At 39.2% G+C, this 10966-nt stretch overlaps 1 protein-coding gene across 1 annotated transcript; it reads left to right on the top strand.

Moving 5' to 3' along the window:
* The first annotated feature begins 243 nt into the window (after positions 1-243).
* LOC308331867 (myelin-oligodendrocyte glycoprotein-like) lies at positions 244-3213 on the top strand. Its single transcript, XM_080787391.1, has 3 exons — positions 244-358; positions 569-598; positions 2755-3213. The coding sequence occupies exons 2-3, from the start codon at positions 577-579 to the stop codon at positions 3126-3128; spliced, it is 396 nt and encodes a 131-aa protein (XP_080643517.1). The 5' UTR covers positions 244-358; positions 569-576; the 3' UTR covers positions 3129-3213.
* The last annotated feature ends 7753 nt before the right edge of the window (positions 3214-10966 follow it).

The raw sequence follows: 10966 nt of genomic DNA, 5'->3' as shown, positions 1-10966 counted from the left end.
AACTTATTTTCTCATAGTTGTTTTGTTATGCCAGTTGAATCCTCTCACTAGCAGGGAGGATGGGGTAGCACCGCACCTGTGTGTCGTGTCACTTTAGGATAAAGGGTTTTGTTTCCACTGTAGGCCTATTGCATTTACAAAACATTGCCTATGCTGTGGGTGTGGCGACACCTACTGGCCAACGTGAGGCATTACAGCCTGGTCAATAAGCCAACCCTCCAGTGGGAGGTTCTGAAATGAAGAATTTCACTTTAGTCAGTGACAACTTAAGTGACAACTGACAGGAAGCCACGAAGCTCCGTTTGGATTTAAATCCGCTTTTTGCATTTCATATCTAAAGCATAACAAGTAGTGAAAGGTAAGATAATCTCAATATCTCAATGATTAATGTAGATGTTTATTTACTGGATGTTTCAGTGTGATCAGGGTCAGGTTAGGTCGAGTAGGCTATCTGATATCCGACATCACCGTAAAAACAAATACGATTGCAAGATGCTGCACAAATAATTATTGTATGTTGGATGTTTAGTGTGAGGTAGGCTAATTCGTCTCTTTTCTTTCTTTTCAGGAGGAGACATGGCGAAGTCCAGAGTTCGTGGTAGGTCGATCACTCTCAAGTTGCAACACGCAGGTTTTAGTGTTTATTACTTCCTGGTATAGAACTTGCAGAGTAGGGTAGAGAATGAGATCTGCATCTGTTGTTCTGACATCAATACAATGATACTGTACATACAGTGGTTCTCAAAATCCTTTGGTGGGCTCCAGGGGGCCCCCAAGCAAGCATTAACCACTTTAACCCTATACACCAGCCATTTGAAAATGCAATTGTTATAATAATAATAATAATAATAATAAAATTGAATATATAATTGAAATCAAGAACACAAATCCGGTGGTCAAATAGATTTGGGGAGTCCATAACATAAAAATAGGTTTGAGAACCACTGCAGAATTGAACATGCTGTAACAGTGTAGCCTAATGAGTAAACACCATGTACCATGGTAGCCGCAATTTGCAACTCTAGATTTTTTTACAATTGGTTGAATCTAGAGTTGCAATAACCTCCATCGACTTCCTATGCATGGTTTTGGTTTTGCATTGGTTTGTGATCTCCTGGTCTTAAATTACGTTAAACTCACCAACATTGCAGCTGTAGTCCAAGCTTGAATTATCCTCTTTCAATCTGGTGTCGCTTGTTTATCATAAAAGTCCCCCGTAAAGATGTTATGAGCTACTTTCTGTCCAAAATATTCCAAGAGTGACAATATCGAGCCGCCATTTTGATTTTTGCAACGTGCCATAAAACAAGATGTGAGGGGGAGCGCTTGTTTAATAGAATCTTACCTGCGCAGGTAAGACACCCAAAGAAGAGGCCGACGCCCTAGGGAGGGAGGGACGCTATTAAACAAGCACTCCCCCTCACATCTTGTTTTATGGCACGTTGCAAAAATCAAAATGGCGGCTCGATATTGTCACTCTTGGAATATTTTGGACAGAAAGTAGCTCATAACATCTTTACGGGGGACTTTTATGATAAACAAGCGACACCAGATTGAAAGAGGATAATTCAAGCTTGGACTACAGCTGCAATGTTGGTGAGTTTAACGTAATTTAAGACCAGGAGATCACAAACCAATGCAAAACCAAAACCATGCATAGGAAGTCGATGGAGGTTATTGCAACTCTAGATTCAACCAATTGTAAAAAAATCTAGAGTTGCAAATTGCGGCTAGTACCATGGGTGCTGTGGACTTCCTACAGTGTTGGAGGCAATCCAAAGGAGCTTTATTGGCATGAGAGTTTTACATTGCCAAAGCAAGCATAATAACTGGGGAAAGTATAGTTGGTGGGTGGTGGGGCAGGGGGGGTTGGAGAGTGGGCACAGCATTGGATAAACAGAGCTATGTCACGGTTTTTGATATAATAGCAGCAGTTTTTCAGGTTTTTGCTGCATGTCTCCAGCCACTCTAAGCAGGTTTTTAGTTTACCCTGCAGTAGTCTTGGGGTATGCGTGAAATTTGTCCACTGCAGTCTGCACTTACCCTATTGGGAGCGGAGGGTGCTATTATACTCTATGCTATTAACCCATGAGGACCTGGGGCTGATTCTATAGGAGAAGTAGTCCACACACTGTCCCGTAGCTCCCACAGGAATTTTATTAGATTAGAAGTGTAGAATGTTTTGACCCCTTGTGGGGTATGATTCTACAAAAACCTTCAAAATCAGTGGTTCACAAACGTTTTTGTGCCAAGGATATGGTCACAGATCCACCATCTGAAAATGTTTGATTTGTGTTTTATATTGTGTATAATAATGTAAAAAAAAAGAAGCTATTTTTAAGAACCACAACTGTAGACTGTGTGAAGTTTAAGACAAGAATTTCTGCTTGCTCACAATATACACCCAGGGGCCATTTTACGTAGATCAGAGCCCTCAAGTAATTTTGGCCATTAGGATGGGCCAGAACACAATCAAAGGCTAATTTAAGATCTGGAACTTTGACAGACAGTCTTGTCAATAATCAATATATTACAAGTAAGACGTGCAAGCGTGCATGTATGTGTGTGTGTGTGTGTGTGTGTGTGTGTGTGTGTGTGTGTGTGTGTGTGTGTGTGTGTGTGTGTGTGTGTGTGTGTGTGTGTGTGTGTGTTAGGGGGTGGGGTTGGGGTAATGTCATGCTATAAGGTGTTAGTTACACCACATTTACATTTAATGTATGTCACCAAGTCATTGTTTTATACTCCCAAACACAGGTAACTTTAAGCTTGTCACTAGAGGCGAAGGTTTTTGCGTGGGGATGTTCGGCAGAGAGGTCACCCTCATGTGTTGCCTCATTCCCGAGACCAACGCGACGAACATGATCGTCAAGTGGTACCGGGAGTCGCAGTGCATTTACCTTTACAAGAACGGCCAGACGGTAGGGGCGGCGGGGGACTACGAGGGCAGGCTGTCTCTGAACATCCAGGACCTGAAGAAAGGCAACATAACTCTAACGCTCAGAGACTACCGGAGGTCGGACGACGCCGTTTACATCTGTGGCGTCAAATATGGAAGGAAGGAGCAGGAGATCGCCATGGGATTGGTGTGCTTTCGTAAGTGGTCTGCTGGCACGTTGCTTTATTATTAACCTTGACCTAATAATGCATATTGTGATCATGTTTATCTCTTTAGGTACTATGCTTTCAATATAGTTTTAACTGCAAAAGAATACTACGTTGCCTTGCCTATGTGTTAATTAAACAATAATAATAATACAATAGAGGGTATGCGCGTGAGCCGTGACATCATCATCAAACCCAGAAGTGTGGCAAAAAACTACTTCCTGGCCTTGACAACCCATGCATCTAAACAGAAAAGTCCTATCTGATTGCATTAAACAACATTAAACAATGTTAAACTCACTTTGCATGTTGCTTTGCCACTCGATGTGCCATTCACTTGAAGCATGCGCATACCCTCTATAGAAAAAAATATCATACCAAGGGTTCCCAAACATAATAATCATCTTTGAACTGGGCCCCCCACTCTGACAAGCACTTGGAATTGTAGGCATTACATTTAGTTTTATTCAGTTCAACAGATAAAATAAATAGAAAATATCCGAACAACAAGCTCGGCTAGTTTCACATTCACAATATTTGCCTCTTTCTTACGTAATATTTGACAATTTCGTATTAAGCAGGTCTTAAATTACATTACATTTTCACTTTAGATATGTGCAGATAGCCTGCATACACTTATACTGTATATCGGTTTGTTTACTGAGTAAACATCAGCCATTGGAGGAATCAGTGTAGTGGTGTTTACCTGCAGAAACGCACTTCATTTCACTGCATTTTGATGTTTTTTCACTTTTTGTTTTGGTGGAGCCTTGGAGGGAGACATTTTTGGGGAAGCAAAACAAACCAAAATACAGCGAGAGGGCACTGTGTTTCTGCAACACCACACACTACTCTGGCTGACTGAGTAGTGATGAGTAAAACATGTATATTGTTTTGTTATGTAAACACAGGGCAAAGATACGTTCTATATCTTTAACCATGGGACTACATTGGTTGGTGCCTTGCATCTTTATGTATGTGAAGTTTTTCGGTTTTCTAACTATGATTTCTTTTGTCTTTTACATGCATTATGAATGTGAACGTGAATTAGAAAGTGAGTATCAAGCCTATTCTACTTCATGTCCTCCTATTCTACTTCATGTGTGTTTTAAAATTGGCATAAAATGACATAAAATATATCACAATAGCAGGTCATTAACGGAAGAGATCGGACATGTCCTTAGATAATGTTAAAGTGTTAAAGCTATTGTGTAATTTGCATAATAACGCCCTCCAGTTTGTATTAAGGTCATGAGCATCCAACAAGTTAATTTGTACTTGTTATAAATATCTTAGTCTTAACATGCAGTTTATACTGTACTGTGTGATGACATTATTGCTGACTTTTAGGGCGCGTTCGGAAATACCGCACTGGAGCGCACTCGCCTATTAGTTTGCATTGCACAGTGCGCTCAGTGCGCTATTTCCGAATGTGCCCTATATCACACATATCGCATGTTTGGTCCATGTGCTACCATGGTGAAGACTTCAGCTGTAGTTAATGTAACTAAAACAGTAGCATCACAGTAGACACTATATAAGTTAATGTAATTTAACATTTATTTTTGCCAGTAAAGTATCTGTTTTCTAAAAGTTATGTTTTCTCTCTCTCCCTCCCTCTTTTTTTATATATTTTATTATTATGAACCGGAATGTGCATCACTTAGGACGTGAGTATCCATTTCATGACGACCTATGCATTTTTACATAAACGGACCATAAATGGAATAGACCATATATCACCCCTCCCCCCAATCATGAATGTCCCAAATAACAAATAAAAAATCAACTTTGTTGTCATATCACAGGTTTACAGTATGTGACAATACAGTTGATCTGCCGTCATCAGTGAAAGTTTCATTGGACATAGAAGAATACAATGATGCAATTGATCTTCTCTATGCTGACATTTAAACACTCCACATTTGATCTGCATGTTTTGTCAAAAAGATTTTAATGTGGTGGAGAGTTCACCTTTTTGTAAAGCTAAACAGTAACTATGAATTAAGTCTGTCGCATCACACATCGTAATGTAAAAAGTTTAAACTTTAGTGTAATTTATATTTGCAAATCAAACTGAAACGTTATTTGCTGACACTGCATAATATGCACAGTAATTAAGATACAGGATTCATTTACCTTACTTTTATTTTATTGTATTCCATAATCCAGTTTATGTAAACATTTAGTAAATGACCTAGCAATCTTTCTGTATGTCAAGTATATGTTTTCTAAACATGAATGCTTTGTCTTTCTTTTCTTCCCTTCCCTTTTCTTCTTTTTTGAACACGGACTAGTTGGTGAGTATCCAATCTATTCTACTCCATGGCCTTCATTGTTCTCACAAGTCACAATAGCAGAACACAAACTGAATGGATCTTTCATGATTCCCCTGTACATTTAGATGTAGCTATTTTGTAACTCCAATTTTGAGCTTTTTCTGTGAAGCCTCCCAAATAATACCTTTTATACTGAAGTCCTTTATACCTTTATAGTACAAATAGCCGATCTACAAGCTATTAAAGCTAACAACGTGTCTATGCAGATTGGCTAGTTGAACTATTTTTAAATGTTTTAAAATAGTAAAAAATGGCAAATAAGTTTAGGGATAAGATATAAGGGCTGGCGCAAGATGGAGCCCTTTCTATACTTAGCCAGTATATGTGAATAGCCTTTCCGTTTTCTAACTATGATTTCTTCTGTCTTCTTTATGCATTATGAATGTCAACGTGAATTAGAAAGTGAGTATCAAAACTATTCTACTTAATAAAAGTTTGTTTTATGATTGACATCTTACATTTAGTGAGATTTCAAGTCTAATGTTATATTGAAGTTATTGTGTAATTTGCATAATAACAAAATATAAAAATTTCAGCCAAATCCCACCAGTTAACCCATTAAGACCGGGAAAACATTTGTCTTAGACTAGCTATAGGCCTATAGTATAGAGCACATTGGTTGACTATTAAAAAAATAGCAGATCTATAAGCTCATAACGTGCCACAAGTTGTCCACTATGAGCTTGTAGATCTGTTATTTTAGGGAAATTGTGAAACCTTGTGTAACTCTTTGAATATCGTATTACTGTATTTTTTTTAAGAAAAACTAAAAACTTTGCTTCTGGGGTCCCTGGCAGAAAATATATTGTAATGGCGATTAATTTACTGTATATTTATAGGGAATTGACAGATTATAGTTATTATTGTGATGTTATTGTCCTTTAAATTATTTCATTATTCCATATTTCAGGTTATTTAACATGTTATTTGTATATCAGTAATGTTTTGGTCTGGTTATTGTCATTATTCTGAACATGATTATGTTTTGTCCCTATGAAATATGAACGGGAATGTGAACTAGACTGTGAGTATTAAAACTATTCTACCTCATGTCCCCTTAAGGTCTTCATCAGGGCGAAACGTTTTCGCCCTGATGAAGACCTTCTGTGGTCGAAACAGTTGCCGGTTGCCTTTTTAATAAATACAAGCTTTTTCACTTGTGTTGATCCCGTTTGATCCGTGAACACCATTGACAAGTTTTATTATAGTTACTTTTCTCCTTTGAGCACCTGGTTTAAGTAGCTTCACAGATCTTAAAAAACTGTAAAACTAGGTGTTTTAAATTTACAGAAATTAGTCAAACTGAATCACGCCCAGCTATTTTAATGTATTTGATAATTGCCTTACTCAATCCATATTATTTAATACATTATTTCTAAATGATCAATCATATTTCTGCCTCCAACAACCCATATGTATTGATTATTCAACTTTATGCTGAGGGAATAAGGTACTAATAGGCTATTGGTGTATTATTACGGTTATACTGTTGAGTTAACGTCAGATGTATTGTCCCGGGCCGTCAGTATGACAATACTTTTGAAGGGTTGTTATTAAAACTGTCTTTATGTGGTTATAGCTGCAGGATGTGTAAACAAAGAGCAAGGATACTTCAGCACGGAGCAGGAGCAGAATAAGATAACGTTGAAATCAGTTAGCCATCCTGGTATGTATGATTGAGGCTTACAAATAGACAAAATGATACAATATTAAACTGTCTTTATTTATCAACGAAACAGTCGGAAAAGGTGTCACGCAACATAGCATGATCTATAAGCTAACAATGCGCCATGGTGCAACAGATTGTGAGCTTGTAGATCTGTAATTTCTTTAAATGTTTGCCTACAATGATGTGCCCGCATTGAAATTTCTTCTCCCTCTCCGCCACAGGCAACAATGTGACTCTGACCGCCCCTCCTGGTTTCACTGCAGTTTCTACAAAAACCTTTTTCAGCGGATTGACCGGAATAAAAGTTGTTCGTCTATCCGCGTCACCTCCGCAGCTGCCGCAATTAAGTTTGTGTGTGTCGGGAAAAATGGTTCGGTTTCTGGTAGACACGGGAGCAACCATTTCATGTTTACGGCAAAAAGACTTGAAATGCACTTTGAGTAAGCACTACGTCCTGCATGACAGCATCAGCGGAGTCCATCACGTTGTGCCACTGTCACTCCCGTTAGTAATTGATTTGGACGGGATAACGATCGAGCATACGTTCATTGTGAGCCCCACAGTTCCAATGTCCATGCTGGGACGAGATTTGTTGAAAACTTTCAATGCAACTGTTTGAGGCAAGTGTTAATGTTGTCCAACCAAAACCATGACGAAGAATGTTCTTCTCTTTTCACTGCCGAAAATAAAATAAAAACGGAATAAAAACAAAGCTACGGTGGCTAAAACTATGACAAAATATATACCGTATACAATTTTGTCAACAAATAAAAACTACCAAAAAAAGAAGAGATCCAGTAGAACTAAGACATTTTCATGTCATGTCATTTTCAAGTCATTTTATGCTTTGCTGCACTTGTGTGTGTCAAGCTCCGAAAATAGCTGATCTACAAGCAAGCTTGTAGGTCGACTATTTTCGTCACACATTTATGTATAAATCAGGCGTTACGACACCATCAAGGCCTGCCAAAATACATTTTAGTTGACTAAATGAAGTCGATTTTCTTGACCAAAATCTTATAATATTTAGTCAACTAAATCATTCCACATGACTCATTATGACTAAAACAAAATGGCATTGTGGCTATTAAAAAAAAAGAATCTAAATTTGCTGTCAAAATAAGAGGTGTTTGATATTCAGCTGATGTCATTTTCATTTCATTCTAAAGGTACGATTTGTTTTTAAAAGAAAAACGGAACTGGTGATTTCTTAAGGGGGAGGCGTCATTAGGCGTCCTGTGGCACTGAGTGAGTTTTAACCACAAATGTACTTGAACTTTGTTGTATGATAAACAATGCAAAATTGGACGATCTACAAGCTTATGTAACATACCATGTGACATGTATATCTGCTATATACATGTCTGCTAAGAGTTTATGGGGACACATGTTGGCATATTTTGTCAATATGCCCAAATATATTTTGTATTAAATGTGACCAAATCTAATGATTTGATTTAGGATTTTATGAATATTGAAGCATCGAATGAGTCATGTTATCTCAATGAAGAATAGCATAACATGTAAAATAATGTGTTTTTTTAATTAAAGGTTTACAAAAGTGCACTATGTTTGCCTATATTATCACATGTCCAGAATAGGGACACCAAGGGTTCATGTGGTTAAAATGATTTTAACTTCATACATTTTTTAATTGTCCATACTTAACGAGATACTTTGCATATTTTAATGTTTATTAACAGTTTAAAACCATAATGAGCACACATTGCACACGGTATAAACTTTTATTTATACACAACTGTTCCAAACACAGGATAAACTAGAAAAAGTGCCCCTCGGGACACAGGTCTCCACCAGGATATGATCGTTTGTGACAACAGTATATTCATAATGCTTAGTAATGTTATAAAGATGAATGCATGCTGTTTTAAAAAAATAGCTGGCATACATTACATGACAGTAGCTACCCTCAATCAGTCCCACTAGGGAAAAACCAGGGGCACACAATCCGTTGGAACTACTCCAGAACTACTCTGCCAGGGCTGGGTGGTACACTTCTGGCAAATGGAGGGACTAGGCTCTGTGGGTTGTCTCCTGGCCGAGCCCCTCCTATGTCTCACCAGGTCCACTCCTGCTCTCACCAGGAGTAGAGCGAGGACCTGTGCGTTGCACCAGAGTCCCAGCACCAGACAGTTCATTCAGGAGTGGTGGGCAATGGTTCCGCAGAGTCATAGTGCTGCGGTTCCGCTTGCTGCTTGCATGGCCCTCCCAAAGGCCTCACCGAGGGTTGTTGATGAGTAGGACTAAGGCACTATGCGTCCTCTCTGCGTCCTTTCTTTCTTTCTTTCTTTCAATAAGAAGACAACCTGCAGTTCCTACTGTTACTGTATTCATTAAATGAATACCATTTTGCATGGACATTATTTTGTATTTGGGTGCATAAATTGAATAGGCCTTTTTATTTGGCTACATTATTATTATTATTATTATTACCCACACTGCGTCACCCCGGGCTATGGGATGTGCTCCACCTCCTCCACACCAGAGCCATAGAGTAAGACTGAGTTACGACATTGAGGGGGCAGAAACCAGCCTGGTCACGTGGTTCATGTAGCCGTGCGAGCCCATAGATTCCAATGCATTCCGTAAACTTCCGGTTGTCCCCATTCAATAGCAGTCTATGTAGAAGAGCCTGGCCCCATGAAGTGAACGGAGTTGTCGTAACTCTGTCTTACTCTATGGCTCTGCTCCACACCAGAGCCATAGAGTAAGACAGAGTTACGAGTCAACTCTGTTCACTTCATGGGGCCAGTCCAATGGCTCTTACATAGACTTCTATTGGTTTGTCCCCATTTGAAGGCTTCCCAAAACAAACTGGTACGAAATACTTCCTTAATGTCAACAAAGTCGAAGTCCACACCCACAACACCAGAGGGACTTCAACAAACCCAGATTCGGCACAAACAAGGGACTAAATTAATTTCGCTCCTATGCCACGAAAATGTGGAACGCCCTACCAACAGTCATTAAGACATGCAAATCCCTTGACTCCTTCAAAACCACTCTGAAAGGGCACCTACGGATGGCTGCAATTCGAAGCTGGCCCCACTTAGCCTGGGCACCATTCCATTTCGGGTTTATGAACAGGTCGGGAGCGGATGATATCGCTACATCATGTTGTAGTATTGTTTTGTAGTCATCAATGTTCCGGAACTTCCTTTTCCCTCAAACCGATTTTTCTCAATAAAAGCTACAGGCTACGAGTCGAGAGCTTTTATTGTTATTCTTCCGGTTTGAGGGAAAAGGAAGTTCCGTTTGATTTCTCCTGCCTGATGATTACAAAACAATACTGCAACATGACGATACTGACGTAACGATATCATCCGTTCCAGACTGGTTCACACGGCACTTTTGGAACAGAGACCAGGCTTTCCTCCGAGGTGGAAAGCCTGGTGAGGCGAGGTTAGGCCCCACTCACCCTTTTTCCCCTCACGTTTTTTTTAATGATTTCCTGTTTTTGGCTATATACAAGTGTTTATTTGTAGGCCCTACTTCTCTAAATATGATGAATTGAACACAGTTAACAGTTTTGTATTGAGTTGTGCTTGAAATGTACTGCAATTATCCAGTCTGTTAATACATTCTTCAATCAATCAATCAATCAATCAATCAATCAATCAATCAATCAATCAATCAATCAATCAATCAATCAATTCAAATGGAGACAACCGGAAGTTACGGAATGCATTGGAGTCTATGGGCATACATGAACCACGTGACCAGGCTGTTTTCTGCCCCCTCAATGTCGTAACTCTGTCTTACTGGCTCTAATCCTCACCGTCACCGTGACGACGTCACTCTCAGCAGCGCCAGCGTGCCGTCGGGAGCAGGCAGC

The sequence above is a fragment of the Protomyctophum bolini genome, assembly GCF_963924005.1.
Source record: "Protomyctophum bolini genome assembly, chromosome: 17".
NCBI lineage: Eukaryota > Metazoa > Chordata > Actinopteri > Myctophiformes > Myctophidae > Protomyctophum > Protomyctophum bolini.
This window is presented reverse-complemented; position numbering and strand designations above follow the sequence as displayed.